At 39.3% G+C, this 19485-nt stretch overlaps 1 protein-coding gene across 27 annotated transcripts in view; it reads left to right on the top strand.

Annotated features, from left to right (window-relative positions):
* The window catches only part of rimbp2b (RIMS binding protein 2b), a 141174-nt gene that overhangs the window by 102217 nt on the left and 19472 nt on the right, over positions 1-19485 (top strand). For 12 of the 27 annotated variants that reach the window (XR_009422756.1, XR_009422755.1, XR_009422754.1 and 9 more), the window contains 10 exons: positions 1117-1286; positions 3715-3794; positions 4700-4809; positions 5317-6222; positions 6353-6409; positions 12271-12422; positions 13598-14194; positions 14303-14452; positions 15372-15527; positions 17653-18414. Coding sequence is in view for 20 of the 27 variants with exons in the window: in XM_059503409.1 (XP_059359392.1) it covers positions 1117-1286; positions 3715-3794; positions 4700-4809; positions 5317-6222; positions 6353-6409; positions 12271-12422; positions 13598-14194; positions 14303-14452; positions 15372-15527; positions 17653-18414 (3140 nt within the window). In the remaining 7 variants the exon portion in view is untranslated. The remainder of the gene's footprint in view (positions 1-1116; positions 1287-3714; positions 3795-4699; positions 4810-5316; positions 6223-6352; positions 6410-12270; positions 12423-13597; positions 14195-14302; positions 14453-15371; positions 15528-17652; positions 18415-19485) is intronic. The other 15 variants (XR_009422758.1, XM_059503424.1, XM_059503420.1 and 12 more) reach the window with 4 other exon arrangements.

Genomic DNA, 19485 nt, shown 5'->3' with positions numbered 1-19485 from the left:
GTTTGGAACTATTTTTGTTAACCAAATCGAGCAAAAACAGTAAACACTGACAAAATGTATATTAAATCTTGAATAAAGTCAATATAAAATTAGCAATTGCAGTTTTCTGGTTAAACTTCACTCTCTTGGTCGTGTCATGTTAGTTAACTAGGCTATACTGTATGTTATAAATATAAAAACTAAGTTACTATTTTTACTGTAGTATGTTTCCTCTGTGTGCAGTTGAGTTATTTTGTTTAGATTTCTTCACAAGATTGTCTCACACACGGACAGGCTGCGTGAGCCTCAGCTGCCGCGTCCTTGTTACTGTTGATTTTCCATTATCAGTTGCAATTTACACCGAATGTAATAAAATCAGAATCATTTTCACTGAAATTTCGATGACTGCCTAATAAGTTGTTTCAATGTCCAGTCAGGCAAGTACATTTCTTTCACTTACCCTTCAAAAACTCCACTTGTCCCACACAAGCATTAATGTCGAGCTCTGTGGCTAGTGTGAGTGACCATATTACATTGAACATTGACATTGTTGCAAAAATTATATTTGAAATAAATGCTGTTTAAAATAAATTTCCACCAAAAATGTATAATAATAACAAATATTTATTGGGCAGAAAATCAGCATATTGGAATTATTTCTGAAGGATCATGTGACACTGAAGACCGGAGTAATGAAAATGTAGCTGTCATCATGGGAATAAATGACATTTTACAATATATTAAAATAGAAAACTATTATTTTAAATCGTAATAATATTTCACATTTGCTGTTCTGTGTTTTTGATTAAATAAATGCAGTCTTTGTGAGACTTCTTTAAAAAAAATGAGAAAATGATACTGAACCCAAACTTTTGAACAGTAGTGTATATTTCCTGTCCAAATCTCTTTGTAAGGCATTGATTGATTATAGTTCACTCATATTTGCTCACCTTTAGTTTACCATCCTTCATCCTTTTCCCCTCCCATAAAGCAATATAAAACCATGTCTAATGCTGAAAAATCTGAAGACTGCTAAGATCAACAGCAGTGATGATGTGCTGAGATGGTGGGAGGAGTATGGAACCGTGGCGTACACAGTAATGAAGTAATCAGTCACCTTTGTGTTTGTGTGTAAAGGTAATGAGGATTCAATGAGTAAGATCTCAGAGCTCATTCGGCCTCTGCAGATGACTGAGGGGGAGAAGGTAGAGCTCCTGTCTGTCAAACCCACCTTCCTGTCACGCGGCACACCCTCCAGCCCACGGCGGGCCTTCCTCTCGGAGGTGCAGCCCGTCATCGCCACTGCTGTGAGTATGACAAACAAACCAATCAATCAGTGTTAGTTCGTAAGTGCCCCTATTATGCCTTTTCGACTATTACCTTTAATGCAGTTTGTCATGTAGCTGTATGTGAACATACACTATCTGCAAAGTTGTGAAGCCGACAATGCACGATAGATAAAGATATTGTCTGTCAAAAAAAAGAGTCGGCTCACAATCGCCTAAACAAGTCGTCAGGAATTTGAACACTTGACACTAACCACTGAGAAATGTCCTGCTCCAGTCTCTTTCCGATCAGCCAGTTCAACCGTTTCATCATCAGACTATCTTTTCTATGTATTGACAAGTCTCCAGGGCTGTCATTCCGTCATGACAATGGGCGTTTCATTTTCGACACGCGCTGTACGCGGTAGACCAATCACAAAGGACTGCGCCATCTGACCAATCACAGCAGTGAAGGCTTACGGAAAAGGAGGGGTTTAGGGAGACTTATTCTTCTGATTGGCTAATAGTTGTTTGACAGCCTTCACAAATGTGATGTGATTTTGGTTAAAAACACAGAAATACTCAGTACATATCAAATGATGTAAAAAAACTAAAACAAATCAATAGTGACCACGTAATTAAAAACAGTTACTCACAGTTATGTGGTGTGACATTACTGTTGGATCCAATACAGTCAGCAAAGCATCGTCTTTTAGTTTCAATCTTTGTGAAAGTCTTGATTGTTGTGCCTTGATTGTAAACTAATTCTTGGTCAAATGAAGTGAACAAAGGACCAATTCTCATTGACACAGTTTGAAACTTAATTTTGAATCCTTCTTTATCATTGGGTGTCTGCGTAGACCTGTGTTTGCCTCTCTCGTTATTTACACTACATGCCCGAATTGGAGGGCGGGGCTAAACAGGCAGTGATGTAGAAGTAGGCGTTGATCTTTTTCTGTGGAGATTGTGTTTAGCCGCATGATTATATCTTAGAGTAGAACATTCCGCAAGCTTTTGTTGTTTGGTAGATTTGGCTTCAATATAAGCTGTTTTGAGTTCTGAAACTTACAGGATGGTTTTATAGTAAAATTACCTGTTATATCTCAAGAAATTAGGGGAATTTTGATTTCTCAGTTCATGGCCCCTTTAATGCTAACCATTTACAGTTTAATTTTAGTCTTAAGGTCTAATCTTTTGAACCAAAATTATTATATTTGCATTATCTGAAGGAAATGCCAGGGCTTGCAGGCCAGCACAAGAATGTTAATGTGTTAATGGATTTTGCATGTGCATTTAACAAAGTTTATCTAGGGTTAGGGTTAGGCTTTATCTAAATGTACAGTATGTAAGCAAAAAGGAACTCGAGGCATGCTGTAATGTGAATAAGTCACAGCTGAAGGGGTGCAGGCACTCAGACTTGTCATGCCTAAAAACACCCTTCAGACTTGACTTAAGAAAAAAAAAATATTAAAAACTATACTAGATTGAATAGATTTAATGTTAATAACTCTGGAAATGTATAATCACAGTCTGTTAAAGAAACATTTTCACTTTTTAAATGTTCACTGTTAATTAACATTTTAACTTGAATTATAAAGGTACAAAAAACAGGATGTGACTAAACTAGAAAACTAAAAGGTTTGTAAATAGTCGAAAAGAACAGAATAGATAATTTTTCTAACCAATATATTCTAGATTCTAAGAGAGCAAAGTAGATTCTAATAGTGTGTCATGTTCCACAGTGATTTGGCCATTATGAGAATAATTACAGTATACATTGACAGGCTGTGTGTGTGTGTGAGAGTGTGTGGGTGTGAATAGTCCAATTTGTCTGCTCAGACTGTTCTCTGCTGGTGTTATTGGCTTAATCGCCCACATTATCAGATTGCATACTGGACTTTGCTTTCAGTTATTTCGAAATAAATTTTTGCCCAAGCATTTATCAAAAATCTAAACTTGAATAAACATTCATTCAGTTTTATAACACTGATTTGTCATTGACTCTCTTAGGCGTTGTTCATACTACACATAAATCTGATCTTTAGGTCTGAGTGCGCATAGTGTCATTTTCCTTTTGATTAAATATGATCCACTTCAGAAAGTGTCACCAATATCTAGTGTATTTACATCAGCACAATTTCAAAAGACACATCCTGAATTATGAAAAGTAGCTGAAATTTTGAAATCCGATCTGAACAATTAGACTAGAAAATCAGATGTAATCGGTTTTAAACCACATATGAATGTGGTTTGGATCAGGTTTGTAAACACTGGATTTCATGTGGTTTGTTTGCTGTTCATACTACAAAAAACTAAACAGATTTGAGTCAGCTATGCCAACAAATCTGTCTGAACAAAGCATTAAACTCCCTGTGCTGGTGAAGCTTAGCATGCTGCTTCACAACAACAATGCTGTAAGCTAGTAAAGCTGGCCATTAACTCATCTATCCGCTTTCCCTCTCTCCTTTAGATGGACAAAGAGCTTGGCTCGTCCCCCAGGTCTAAGACCAGATACACAGGCAAAGTGCGACTGTGTGTTGCCCGCTACAAGTGAGTGGATTCACTACAGCTGTTGTAACACGTTACAGTATGTTACAATGGGACGTTTGCTGTAATAATAGGTTATAGCATGTCATTATCTGTAATGATCTGTTATATCATGCCATTAGCTGTAATGATTAGGTGCAGAATAGCGTTAGTCTGGTTTAAGTACAAGTTTAGTATATCAACAACATCTGTGCACACTGTCAATTACCACAGACAAGAATTTCGACTCATCATCTCTCCAAGCACAGCATACTGTAGCACTTACTATAACATTATACAGTATGTGTTAGCATGAGATGGTTTAATGCAATTGCAAAATTATATCCATTCTATATAATCTATGGTAAAATCCATTTGTGCGATATCCATTTAAAAATACTAGAAAAAGTTGTGATGTAAGCATTTGCATAGCACTGTTTCCACATAACCAAATACTTCATCTGCCTAGATAAATAGTCCTACCTGAACATATATATACTTTTACAGTTTGAATATCAAACTGAAGCATTCCCATAAAATGTTCACCAAAAATATGAGCTTCACATTCTGCCTTTAGACCTACCAGTCATCTTTCCCTATAGGCTTCTAAGATTGTATCCCAGAAATAATGAAAGATTATTTCAAATGGGATTGACACCATTATATAAGGCTGGTTGGTATGTTTGAACAAATCAAGTACAGAGCTTCAGTGTTTAACGTTTTAAGTCAGCCTACAAATGGCCTAGCAATGTCAGCATTTTGTGCTAACTCTATATTTAAATTTTTTTACAATGACCTTTTACATTTACAAATGACCTTTTCCTTGAGTTTTTTTTTTAAGTTTTTATCCAGAATATACATATTAATGTAGGGATTAATATTAATAATAATGAAGTCCATGAACTGAATTCAGTATGTCCTCCATGCAGTTATAACCCTTACGATGGCCCCAATGAGCATCCTGAAGCAGAGCTCCCCCTGGTGGCTGGGAAGTACCTGTATGTTTATGGGACCATGGATGAGGACGGCTTCTATGAGGGTATGTCATATTACAGGACTGCTTTAGAGCTTCAAAAGTTTGGCATCAGTCAGATTTTTTATTTTTATAAAATGTTTTTGAAGTAGTCTCTTATGCTCAACAAGGCCACGTTTATTTAATAAAAAATACGGTAGCACTTTATTTTACAGTCCTGTTCCTCGTGTACATACTATGTACTTATTTTAGTAATTACAATAACTATGTAATAACTAGGTACTAACCCTGAACCTACCCCTAAACCTAACCCTACCCCATGTAGTTACCTTGTGTTACCAGAACTTTCTTAGATAAATACACTGTAAGTACACTATAAGTACATGTAAGTACACATACTGTAAAATAAAGTACAACCAAAAATACAGTAAACTCATATTATCAAAGTTTAAAATAACATTTTATTTGAATATAATTTAAAATGTTATTTATTCCTTTTATGGCAAAGCTGAATTTTCAGCAGCAATTGTTCATGCTCCTATTCATCACTCGGTACCCTTTTCTGTTCTCCAGGTGAGTTGTTGGACGGACAGCAGGGTCTCGTTCCCTCCAACTTTGTGGACTTTGTCCAGGATGAGGAACTCCCGTCGGTTCCTCTCTTGGACCGCATCAAGGAAACGTCCTACCTCAACCACAGCCCCGCCTCCATGCCCAGCAGTGCCGTGAGTACACTCAGCACGCTTCTCTCAGAGAAGCTGGACGCCCTGGGCTCGGGCACCGGGACGGGCACTAGCAGCAGCAGTGGGGTGAGCAGCTTGGGCATGAGCATGGGGCTGGGCATGGACTATCTGGGACCCTGCAGTAATGGCACAGGCACGCTGGACGTGAACATCGACGAGATCGGAGAAGACATCGTGCCTTACCCCCGCCGTATTACCTTGATCAAGCAGCTGGCCAAGAGCGTTATCATAAGCTGGGACCCTCCGGTGGTGCTGCCCGGGTGGATGCCCATCAGTGGCTACAATGTGCTGGTGGATCAGGAGGTACGCATGAGCGTGCCCTTTGGCGGCCGCACCAAGTCTTTGATCGAGAAGCTGAACCTGGCCTCTTGTACGCACCGCATCTCCATCCAGAGTGTAACGGAGCGGGGGCTCTCCGATCCCCTGCGCTGCACACTGCTGGTGGGGAAAGATGTGGTGGTGGCGCCCTATTACCTTCGTGTGGAGAACATCACACAAGTATCAGCTGAGCTCACCTGGATGCCAAGCAACAGCAACTACAGCCACATGATCTTCCTAAATGACGTGGAGTATGATGTTGTGAAGCCTGGAGGGTACAAGTACCACTTCTACAATCTGAAGCCCATGACGGTGTATAAGATACGGGTGATGGCCCGGCCCCATCAGATGCCCTGGCAGCTACCCCTTGAGCAGAGGGAGAAGAAGGAGGTCTCAGTGGAGTTCTGCACTCAGCCAGCCGGTGGGTCAACACTGAAAGCACACTCATCGCAATTTCGTATTATAGTGATTTGAGATCTGGTTATCAGCAGGGCTGTCAGTCAATTCAATATTCAGTCTGATTAATTGCATAATATTTTGTTGTGTCATAGCTCGACATGCGTTCTTGCAAAAACAAGATGGTACTTCAAGACTGAATTACTCCAGTGGTAGGAATATTTCTTATTACAGAACTTACAAATCAGGGGTCATGATTAATACTAATTATCAAATATATATATATATATATATATATATATATATATATATATATATATATATATATATATATATATATATATATATATATATATATATATAAACTGTGAATATAATTAAATATAATAATTATTTATTAAGACATTTATTCAATTAAATGCATTAAATTGATCAAAAGTGACAATAATTTTTTTTTAATAATATTGTAATGTGTTTGTTTCAAATTGGTGCTGTTCTTTTGAGCATTCATCAGAGAATCCAGAAAAAAATGTATCACAGTTTACATAAAGATATTCACAAATATTTTTAATATTTATAACAATAAGAAGAAATGTTTCTTTATCACCAAGCATATCTGAAATATTTCTGATGGATCATGTGACACTGAAGATTGGAGTAAAGACTGATGAAAATTTGTTGTTGCCATCACATAATTTAGACTTTAAAATATATTAAAATAGAAACCTGTTATTGTAAATTGTAATGTTTTTTTTATTATTATTACAGTTTTTTTTATTATTATTATTATGGGTGGGGGGTTAAATACATATAGCCTTGGAGAACATATGAACAACCTGTAACTTTTCATTTTAAATGATCACACTAAATTGGCAGTTATCGGTCCTTTACTACGATTACTATGCCCTTTTAAGACCTGTGCAAAACATGTCCCGATCATGCCAGGATGTTGTGTGTGGTTGGTAGGCCGTTGCTATGTGGTTGTACAAATGTTCTCCTTCTAAATGGTTGTTAGAAAAATGTGATTGCTATGGTGTTCTGAATAGTTTTTGCTAGGAGTTTTCTAGTTGCTGTTAGGGTTGGGTGATGTCTACAAATTTGGAATCGGACGATTTCTAGAGTGAAGAGTAGATAGTGTAGACTTTAGCCTTAGTCTTTAGCTGATGCAGTGCGGCACCACACGACAACTTTCACGTCCGGTGTAGACACTGTGTAAGGAGAGATGACTGAGGACGATGGCGAATGATTTGCAGATCCTCAGTGCGATCGTGAATCTCGAAAGAGAAAAAGCTTCTTGCATTCAAAAAGGTGTGTTGGGGGTATGGGGTTGTCATGACATCGTCTAACGGCCCAAGCTTAGTTGCTGTGTTATATAAACCATGGGCTAGTTTCTTGCAGATTTTACATATTTTTTTAGCCCCATAATTATTTTCAAGCCAAAAAATGCTAGTGATGCCATGTTTTTAGGGCATGATATCTCAAGAATTCTAATTGTTGGTACTTCAAAATTAGCTAAATATTGTACCATACCCAACAAAAATATTAATCACACATTTTGATCATGACAGGGACTAAAACTGACAGAAAGCCTAATAAGGCTTATGCTTTAAGATTAAAACAGACGTATTGGTGTTCTTGTTATGGATGTAATTAAGCCCCCAATACCACCCACGTCAAGAAATGTTTAACTTTTTTAACTTTTAAGGGCCAATTATTATTATATCTCTACCCAGAGGAAATCTGAAAATTTTTGACTTCAAGGGAACAAGTCTGTCTTTGTATCTACTGTACCAACTCCTAAGAGATTTGCAGTCATAATCCTTGTCCAATTATAATTCTCATCCAAATATTTCGAAGACTATGCTTCCTCAGAGAAAGCATCCTTGCTACTGTATATCATACAAGTTGTCAGTTTTTTTGTGGGAGTTCCTAGTGCCAGATAACAGTTAACATTAAGCATGTAACCTTGATGTGTGCTATGCAGTTCCTATTCATCAATTTGCCCTGCTAAAGAGGAGACTGGAAGTTTAGTGCTCCATAATGAGCTTCCTACCCTAGAGAGACTGTAGACAAGCACAAGCTGCCGTCATTAAAAGAAGCCTATAGCGTATAAACGAAGAGCTGTCAGCTCTGGTTTTCAAATATCACCTATTACACAGAGATCTACCTGAGATGTTGATCAACCGAGTTGCGTTTTGCTTTTCTTCATCTCTCAACGCTGTTCCCAGCGGACCCTGAAGATGCTTTGCTTTGGAGTACAGACGAATGAGAGCGAAGGAAATGAATGAATGCATGATGAATGGAAATGGGACGAGCGTTTGCCGCAGTAGGGAAGTGGAGCGACTGAAGATGAAGAGAGGAAAAATCAGAGAGGATGTGAGAAAGGGGAGGGCGGAGGGGGATGCCCGGTATTCTGCTTCTGAGGGAGTCCTCGTCTCCCACATTATTTCACACCGGCACACACACTCATAGACGTATAGGCTCTCATTGCAATGCCAAGAAGCAGAGCAGACGTGCGTATGAGGATGCTTTCAGTGCCAGCTCATTCTTCCGTCTCATCCTGAGTGTGACAGCCATTGTCCAGGGAGGAAATGAAAGGCCATCTGCATTAGTACGGCTGTCTCCTGCCGTGCCGTGACTGTCAGCAGAGCCTGTGATCAACAGTCGCAGTTTTTATTGCTATAGGCTATATAGGGTTAATGCTAATTAACCCTAATGTTCTGTTTGGTGCGTGGAGAGACCCAAAGATGCTTTTAATATCTTAAAAATCACACTTCATACATCATTAGTTTGATACTTAATGAAGCATTCATACTTCAAGAGTGTATAAATGTCTGTCACTTTTGATCAATTTAATGCATCATTGATGAATAAAAATTTTAATTAACTACTAATAACAATAGTACTGACCCCAATCTTTTAAATGGTACTGTATCTTCATTAAATAAGCATGACAGCAATACATAACATGCATTACATCATTCTTATGGTGAATACCAAAGCAGACTTTATTTACTTTACTAGTGCACATTGCTAGTCTTGATGTGAACACTTAATCCGCTGAATTTGTTTTTGTCTTGGTAAATCTTTAATCAAAATCTGAACATTTACTTCCGCTCTGGAATGGCATTCCTTCTCTGATGATGTCAGTTTGCCGGCTTGGGCACAACATCCTTGAACACACCCCCTCCAACCTTTAGATTGCTATGAGTGATAGAGAGAGAGGAGGAGCACAAAAATAAAACTGTACCCTCTATTCAATATCTAATTCAGTATCAGCTGGAAATTCATCTTTACACTGAAATAAAGTCGGCAGCAACTTCCGGATCACACGGACTGTAAAGGTCCACTGAAGTGCTTTGAAACACGCAGCGTTGTTCTATGTTCCCGTCCCAAATGCAAGACTTCATGTACACTTGTGTTTTCATATTTGTCATCCTTTCCTATCAAAATGCTTGCTACGGATGCGAAAACGCAGAAAACCGAAGCTGATCTAAATTTTTTATGACAGATGAAAGTTTCGGAGGCAGTGTGTAAACGTGATTGACTCAACGTGAGGTCATTTTTTTTTTTTTATGTGCACAATTCTTTTTAAAGAATTTAGAACTCGGTTTGCAATGACCGAGTACATGTTACATGTAAGTCACAGAAGAGTGTGGACTCAGAGGAAGATTGCAAGAGTTAAGGGTGCCATGTGGGAAAGTGTCTATTTGTTAAAGTCATTTAAACTGAAACAGAAGCGGGTCATCCCACCCCCTTTTTTAAAAAGCCAGTAGCGTTTAAAAAGTAATATGTGAAAAACAATTCAACCCAGTTTAGCTGGAAAGTGATATATATGATGCAACATCTATGATCACTTTGTGCACCCAAATTGTCATGTATGTGTTAACAGGAATATTTTTTCTCCCACAATGCCTTTTTATTTTTTTAATTGATACTTTTAATTGATAGGGAAGGCCACTCACGATGGAACAGACCTGCTCCACCCACAGTGGAGTGCATGTCTCAGGGCATCTTGACATCTTGAGATAAATGAACCCTCGGTCTAGTCTAGATCACACTGTGTTCCCCTCCTACAGACTGTGTTATACATACTGGGCAATGTTAGCCCATCAGCAGGCATCCCTGCGGACTAACAGTACAGGCTTTTATTATGTGACACCCATCTGCAGGCGTTTAGCCATGCAGTGCCAACCTTAAATGAAGGCCTGATCAGATAAAGACAGCCTTTGAGCTGTTTTCAATTACAGAGCATTGATCCAGTTCCTCTGGATCAACTTCACAAATGACATGATCCACTTTTAGCTCCACTGTCTTTCCACAGGCACTGACGTCTCTGGACCGATCAGCACCCCGAGCAGCCCTTGGGCTCTTGATCAGTGAGGGATGGCTATTGATTAAGCGCTCCCCCGATGATCTGTCAAGTGGTGGGCAGAGAAGTGATCAGTGTGAATTAGTGTGATCCATCGAAGAGTTCAAACCTGCAACAGGAGTACCTGCTTTCTGACATCTGGATGGCTTGTCTTAATTGATTGTTGGTCACTCGGAAACCGTATACATTGTTTTAATTATTTTCTTAGTTTATAAGATATGTAATGGCATCTCTAAAACACAATTAAATGCTGTTTAAAAATTAAAATATTTTTTTTAAATAATAGCTTACTGTGTGAGGACAAATAACCAAATTTGATTATTTCTCCAAAATGTTTGGGCCTAGATCTCAAATCTTTTTCACACTTGTCCACGTTCAATGATAGTGGCCTCATTTACAAGAAATAATGGTGAGAAAGGTCTTCTATTGACCTTTCTATGTAGCTCTTGGTACAACTTTACAGTGATAAACATGATGATTCAATGATGCAAATTCAATTCTGTTGTATTCAGTTCATTGTTGATTCAGTTTGGTTTCAATAGCTGTGTAAAGTCCATCAGTTATGGAACGAGATTAATCCATCTCTAAAGTTGCCCTGGAGAAAAGTGTGATGTCATCAATCACCTTAATTAATTTCTCATCCAATAGAGTCTGTGCAGTCAAGTCAATAATATTACCAGAAATATAAGTTCCCCAACTAAGCAACCCAAAAAGGGAGTCAGTGGCAGGGAACCCAAACTCCATCAGTGACAGAAATGCTGTTAAAACCTAAAGGCTTAGTTGGGGGGCCAGTTCTTCTCTGGTTAGATTATGGTGTGGCTGCATCACAAGACTGTGGAATTATATTTTTTGTCAAGAATATCAATACAGTTCCTTCTTCTTAAAGATCGGGATACATTACACCAGAGTTTGGTGAAGAGAGTCAAAGCTGGCCATAGGGTCTTCGCAAAGACGTGTCGCAGGCTGCATGCAAAAACAAGATACAAATGATTTTTATGAACCAGTACTGTTTAGCCAATCAAAAATGTACTGCTCTGTGTAATTTATAGCGTTAGCAAAGAGAAAATGTCTTTCTGTATGGCAGAATGTGTAAACAAAATGGACATTGTAAATGAAATCTATGCAAATGAATTGGAACTGAATCCAAATTAGAATCAGATCTTTAGAGTGAAATTAGAGTGAATCAGAATTGATTCAAACTTTGTATTGGTACCCATGCCTAACAAATCCCATCTGATAACTGGTTACAACACATTTAAATGTTTTGAATTAAAACAAAGCGAGAGATGAGATGAATGATGCCTGCTCATTACTATTATGTTAAACAGCTAAAATGATAACAGAGCATTGTGTGTTTTAGGTTCTGAGATGGTGCGGTCCATTGCTGGCAGCCACATAAAACACTCAGTATGATTAAGACAAATCAGCCCACTTGAATTCAGAGTGCTGACATAAGCAAATACACTGTGATAGTCTATGCACATCGGGCGTCCCTTACGGCTGTAAAGTGCACGCACGCACGCACACCCACACGCACATTTACATGCCCATTACACATACATCATATTTTCAAGCACAAGCATGCGTGTTTCTGAAAACAGAATGCATGTCACAGCTACAAACACAACAGCAGACCTACACAGATTTGCTTGAATCATGGTACAGTGTAACAAACTCACAAAGCAACTCTTTTTTGTTTAGGTCCTCCTTTACCTCCTCAGGATGTGCAGGTTCAGATGGGACAGACACCTGGTGTCTTACAGATCCGTTGGAAGCCTCCTCCCCTCACTCCTACCGGCACTTCCAATGGAGCCAATGTAATCGGATACATAGTCTGCACTAAAGGTCAAAAGGTGAAGTGATGTTGCCAGTTCTTACTATCATCATGCCGTTTGTGCATAACAGCTACTGATTTGCAATAAGGAGTGGGCCCTGCTAATCAAAGGTCTATCAGCTTTGAGGTTAAACATATTATGCTAGTTCACATTTTTGTTTTATTTTGCTCACTGGCGCCATCAGGTGATCGCTTGTGTCATTGCATGGCAAATGTTTTCCCTGTGTTGTATAATGCAGGGGTTTATGTAAGTCATTTTGGATAATCTGACAAAAAATATATTTGAAAATAATGTTGACCTCTTTTCGTGAGACAAAAAAACAAACAGTACAGTTATTTATGTATCATATATACAAATGTATTTTATTTCTGAGATGTTTTTTATGTACCAGTAGGTTTAAGAGGATGTCGATCTTAACAATAACTATGTCTAGCTGATCCAGGACCAGTGTGAGGAATTTTCGTCACCTTGTTTTACATTCATAAAATCTAATGTGTTTTTGTGCCTGGCAAGCTTAGACATTTGGTTTCCTATGATGCATTTAGCATCTAGCTGTCTAACATTTGTCAAATGTGAGAATTACTTGTTATAATCTGACAAATATCATCTGTAATGGTTGCATAAAATGATAAACAAATCACCATATGCTTCTGTTTTCTAACAAAAGTGTGTTTATTTATGTTACAGAATTAAACTATAGCTGTGTAATTTCCAGCTGTTATTGCAAATAAAATACTGTTAATTATTGCATGTATGTACTTGTAAATGATTTTAAAATAAATATTAATTAAAAATAAAATATGTACTAAAATATGTTATTTCATTAGGTAGATTATTTTATATTTATTTTACATTGATGTATGCATTATATATTTATAATTATTATTTTTAAGTTGCAAATATATAATGTATTTATTTCTAACACATTTAAAATTATCATTATTATATTTTTATTTTTATTTTTTATTTTAATTAAACATATTGAATGTATTTATTGTTAACACAAAATGTATTGATATATTTTTTTTATATATTAATTTTTTATGATGGGGCTAATGAAAAAAAAAAAACAACAACAAAAAAACAGGTCAAGTACAAATCTGAATAACTGCCTGACTATATCAGCGGGAAACACTCATTGTTTTCAAGGCACATTTGTTTATCCCGCATTCCTTTTGTTTGTTTGTTTTTAGATAGCAGAGATAATGTACCCCACAGCAGATTTCGTTACGGTGGAACTGAACCGTATCCAGTGTCTGGAAGCGCGTGAGGTCGTTGTGAGGACAATATCAGCACAAGGAGAGTCGCAGGACTCTCCCGTGGCTGCCATTCCCCACAGCCTCCTGGTGCATCACTCCCATGGACACCCACCTCAGCCACCTCCCTACCCACAAGCCTACCCCCCAAGCCATCCACAACCGCACGTCCAGCCCCACTCCGTCCCGCCATCCCACCCTCATCCACCACCCTCGCACCCACACATCCACCCTTCTCCCTCCCCATACCCATTGTCTAAACCCAAACTCCTACCAAGTGCCAGAGACCCCCATGCCAAAGAGCCAGAGATGGGCAGGCAAATGGGGCAGCCCTGGGAGCCGCATCCCCGGGCTCCATCACCCCTACCGCCCCCTTCTCACTCGGGACACACGCTGGAGCCCCCTCACGCAGAGGGCCGACGCTCACCCTCCCCTCAGAGGATCTTGCCTCAACCTCAGGGAGTGCCCATTCCCAACACAGTGGCTCGTGCTATGGCCCGCCAGGTGGCGCAGAGGAGCGCCCCGAACAGCAGGGTGAGTCCACTGGTTTGCTGTGTTAAATTAGGAAGATGATTATCAAGATGGTTGCTGGAATGCTTTTAAGCAGCATGACAGAATATCCATGTGCATGCTCTGTTTCAGGTGGAGAGGAGGAACATCTTTAGCGAGAGAGGTAATGCTCTGCATTCATTAAACTCAGACGAGGAGGAGGACGGGTACGATTCCCCTCACGCCAGGCGAAGAGGAGCTTCTGTGGACGAGTTTCTCAGAGGTTCTGAGCTGGGTAGACAAGTGAGTCTAAGAAACAGCAATCTTTTTGTACTGCACAAGAAAACTTTTCAAGGGAGTTTTAGGTCAGCTAACAGAACACACATTGTATAACTTTTCCAACACAAGTAATGGGCATTTCTGTTTATTTATGCTTTACAAATAACAAAATGTGCATGCCAAGCATGAACTTATATTATATCGAATTACATTACACTCATAGTATAATGTTGGTATTATATAGAATTAATGAATTAACACTGGTGAAATGCCAGGCCAATATCTGTCCTAAAATGTAAAAAAAACATTTGATGGGGTGTACAATTTTTTTTCTTTTCTTATATATGTCAAATTGTTGGTACTAACTATACTTTGTAACTTAACGTTAACATAATGCAAAATGCAAAACAAAATCCAGACACAAAGAAATATTGCTACAAATGACAAAGAAATCACAAGAAGACAAAAGAATAGCAAAAGAAATCACAAAAAATATTGCTGTGTGTGTGTGTGTGTGTGTGTGTGTGTGTGTGTGTGTGTGTGTGTGTGTGTGTGTGTCTGTGTGTGTGTGTGTGTGTGTGTGTGAGAGAGAGAGAGAGAGAGAGAGAGAGAGAGTATTTGTGTGTATTTACTAATCTGGCAAATAAAAATATTGACAGGGCAAGTATAAAATATGAGCTAAAATGTGACATGCATTCATTTTTACTTGTTGGCCAAATAAGCCTCCATATATGGGCCTAATGTTTATTGTGCTGTTTTTTTAAATAATAAAATAGCAAGAATATGCAAACGGATATATATAAATTAATCCGAATTATATTCGTATCCGAACTATACAAATAACAAAACAAAGACATATTTGCAAAAACCAAGTAAAGAGTGAAGTAGTGAAAAGTAGTGAAAAAGTGTGAAATCATGAAGATTTGCATGCCTGTACCTCCAGCATCATCAATATAGCCAAAGTGAGGAGTACTACACCGAGAGCAGTCGGGGCTCCGATCTGTCTGACATCATGGAGGAGGATGAGGAGGAGCTGTACTCGGAGATGCAGCTGGAAGAAGGGCGCCGGCGCAGCATCAACTCACACAACACATTAAAGGTATGGAACAGACACCCTTCCGGCCGCCGTCTGTCTTGGGCGTGGGCCACAGGGCCACAGGCTAGAGGCTGGGACAGACAAAGGGGGATGGAGTATGCCGTGTTCTCTAGGGCTCCTCCCAAGGAGTGGTACTAGATGATTGGCACTTCAACCTTATAGAATAGGCTTGAAAAGCCAACTGCAGTTCAGTTAAGGTGGTCTTTAGAGGTAAGAGTATATTTTGTTATAAAGTAACTCAGTGGATTTGTCCTGAATGTGACTAGCGCTGTTTTTTTTTGTGTGTGTTTTTGTGATAGTGAATATAAAACAGATGGTGTTAGACCTCTGATGTTGTACACAAAGCTTGAGCGGCAGGATCTTAACAGGTCACCCCATCCTCAGTCTCTCCTCGGTCCTAAAAGCGTGTTGCTTTGCACTACCGAACTTTGACACCATCCAGTCATTTAGCCAGCTTTGTATAAGCCTGTCCTGTCATATAAAGCTTGATACATCTGAATGGCTTAACCTGAGTGCACACGCAATGCATGAGAAAACGGTCTGAATATGCTTTAAGCTCTCCAGATGTTGCCAACTCTGTTGTTCAGTTTTAAGTATTGCATCAATATGCATCTGATCGAAATCGATCTGGATTACTCTATATAGTAGAAGTGGCTCTTGTTACTTGGAACTGACAGGATTATTTAGCAGATTCTTAGATTTATTGCATATGACAATCACATATGTGCAGATATATACAGTGTGTATCTGTTTGCTATGCCTGAAGTGTTTACCTCATGGAATGTAACGCCATGGTTTTAATGTGTTTGTGATTATTATTAAATAAAGACAGGGTTTTTTTGTGCTGTCCGTATAAGTATCACATAAATTGAAAGTGTCAAATTAGCTCCTAGATGATCTGGTGAAAAATGCACATATCATTCCAAGGGCATTTTGGGAATCTCATTTAAGTAAAGTATGCTTAAATGAAACAGTTATTCACTTTTGATTATGTTTGTCTCATGGTTACACTTCTGTTAAGTTTTATTTTTCTCCGTGTAATTTTTACAGTTTTGTGAATATCTGTTTCTTCATGAACGATGTTTATTGTTAAGAATTCTTTTAAAAGATATTTATGAATAAGTATTATACAGAAAGGGTTGCAAAAATACATGATGTATTGAATATATGAAGAAATAAATGGTATATTATATTTCAGTTTTTGTCATTTTTGTTTTGAGTTATCTTTTTGGAGACCTGAGCAGCCATTGGGATTGTGGTATGAAAACTAACACCTTATAAAGGCTACAATATATTCTGCTGTTTTTGGATATAGTTTGCTTCCAACTGCAGACATCTGTTCTACAGTTTAGTATGATACAGAAAACTGTATCTGCAGTAGTGTCAAACTTAAATACTAAAAACAACAATATTTTTTAACAATCTCCTCTTATTCTAAAAATATCTTCTACATGTATCGGGATGTAGAAATTTAAAACCAACGATTACGGTTTTCATACATAATTTGAAATGATTAGAAAAGATTTGTCTTTTTATTCATATTTTTAATTTCTATTCCAGGTTACTGGTCTACTTTTGAACACAATTCACTTGTTGCTTGGCAGACGAATCTCCATTTTGTTATGTTTATTTTTTTATGTAAAGTCCTTAGATTCTTTAGCCTTGATCCTTTGATTGCCTGTTAATAATTTCTTAATGTTCTATGTTCTGAATTCTCATCTGTAGTTTTGTTGTTGTTGTTGTTGTTGTTGTTGGACTGTGCTTTGTTAGTGGATTGTCTCAATGAGCCCTGCATATGTACTCTCCAGTTCTCATTTTCTGTACGGTTTGCATTTCCTGACAATTTCCTTCAACAGATTCCCTCCCGTCGCATGTCATGTCCGTCATGGAATGAGACTGCATGCCCTACATTCGACCATGACCTCCGATAACTAATTCTGTGTTTATTTTGTCTTTCTTTTCCCATTTTGTTCTCTATTTGCACACTGTTTTATCTTCTCTGCCTGTTCTAACACCACCAAACAAAACCCGCCAAAAACAATCCCGATTTTAACTAACTGAAATACGTCCAAATCTAACTGAAACTTTGGCTCCTCCTTCGTCCATCATCCTCTCCGGCTTCTAAAAGGCATATTACAAGAGACAAGACCTAGCGGTGGACCGTGACAGTTGGGACCTGCAGCGGGAGGTGGTACGACAGCGCTCCTTGTGCTCACACAAGCGGCTCCACAGCATCCCGGAAGTTGCCGAGGAGGAACCGGACACCGGGGTGGAGGTCATGGGCCAGCGTCTGCGTTTCGAGGAAGCCCGTCCAGGCACACCTTGCAGGAGCCCACGGCCCTACCACCGGGATTCACGGCAGCCGAACCACCTCTCCCCTAGCAAGAGCATCCGCAGGCTGCAGAGGCAGCGCTCCTCTCCGCGCTACAGCTCCATAGACGAGCGGCCACCGTGCTGGAGCAGCAGCAGTAGCAGGCAGACCACGAAGAGCCCGGACAGTGGACTAGACTGTGGGAGTGAGGAGGAGGGCTCTCTTGGCTACCGTGGAAGCTACCACTCGTACACGGGGGGCAGCCCGCTGCGGGTGGGTTCTGGCCCCAACATGCGGGTGATCCACAGCGAGGGACCTGTGGAGAGACGTGCTCTGGCTGCTGGCAGGAAAAGGACACTGACCCGGCAGTGCAGCGTGGAGGAGGATATCCTGGATTCCATTCCAGAAACGAGGAGCATGCGGGAGTCATACCACCATTACCACTATCAACCGCACCATCACCGTCCCCGACGCAGGTTCCAGAGCGAGGGCAGGCTGAGCGAGGTTGGCAGGACCTATCACAGGGACATTAGGGCCTACTCTGTGGCCAGACTCAACAGGGCAATGGATGAACCCCTGGTGTGTGTCTCCTACCCCTCCTGTCACCCTTCCGTCCTCTTCTCATCTACCAACTGCTTTGTGTTCTCATCGACAATCGATTAAACCATTCTTCTGTTCATGGTGTTCCACCCAGTCTGTCATCGGTTTATTTGATTTTGTTCTTCTTGTTTAGCCTTTTGTTTGGTCTATTTTGCTAGATGTTGCTATGTTATTGTTTGATTTGAGTTAAGCTTGTATGATCTTTCTTGACTTTCTTGATTTGGTTTAGATCTCATGTGACTTTGTTTGATTTCCTAGAGTGTCGAGTGAAATTTTTTGGATGTGTAGATTTGTTTTGATTACCTAAAGGCCATTTCTGAGTGTTTCTTGTTTCTGTTGTAAGAAGAGTCACAAATCAAATGACAATGTTTCCACAGTCCTCCAACTTATACTTTAGAGTCCAACAGAGTTCAGCACTGCTGCTGGTGAACTACTATTTTTCAATTTTAGCTCCAAACCTAATCATCTAAACCAGTTAATCTGGGTTCTGAAGATCACTTGAAAACGTGCAGGGAGGTGTGGAAATAAACTTTGCAGGATAGTGGCTCTCCGAGAGCAAGGTTGAAGACCTGGTTTAGAGCAATGTTTCCAAACCCTGTTCCTGGTGGGACCCCATTAGTACACATTTTGGATGTCTCCCTTATCTAACCCATCCAGTTTAGGACTTGGAGGTCTCCACTAGGTGTCTTTTTAAGTCTCTACTAATGAACTGATGAGTTAATTTAGATGTGTTTGATTGGGAAGAGTTAAAAAATGTGTAGTATAGGGGTGCTTCTAGGAACAGGGTTGGGAAACACTGGTTTAGAGTTGTTTATGGGAAGCCGGAAACACCAAAGGAATGACAAATTTGTATATTTAACAGTGCAGTATGGACTGAAGTTATTCAAATAAATGAACAATGTGTTGCCACTGATTGGAACCGTCAAAGGTTGTTTATTTGGGCTTGAACAGATAACTCACCTCACATATCTGGATTGAGCAGCACATATGCATACTTTTTTGGTGGGTTTTGCTTCCCATCATTGTTTTCTTCTAATACCTGCTCATACA

The sequence above is a fragment of the Carassius carassius genome, chromosome 21 (genome assembly GCF_963082965.1).
Source record: "Carassius carassius chromosome 21, fCarCar2.1, whole genome shotgun sequence".
In the NCBI taxonomy this organism is placed as follows: domain Eukaryota; kingdom Metazoa; phylum Chordata; class Actinopteri; order Cypriniformes; family Cyprinidae; genus Carassius; species Carassius carassius.
This window is presented reverse-complemented; position numbering and strand designations above follow the sequence as displayed.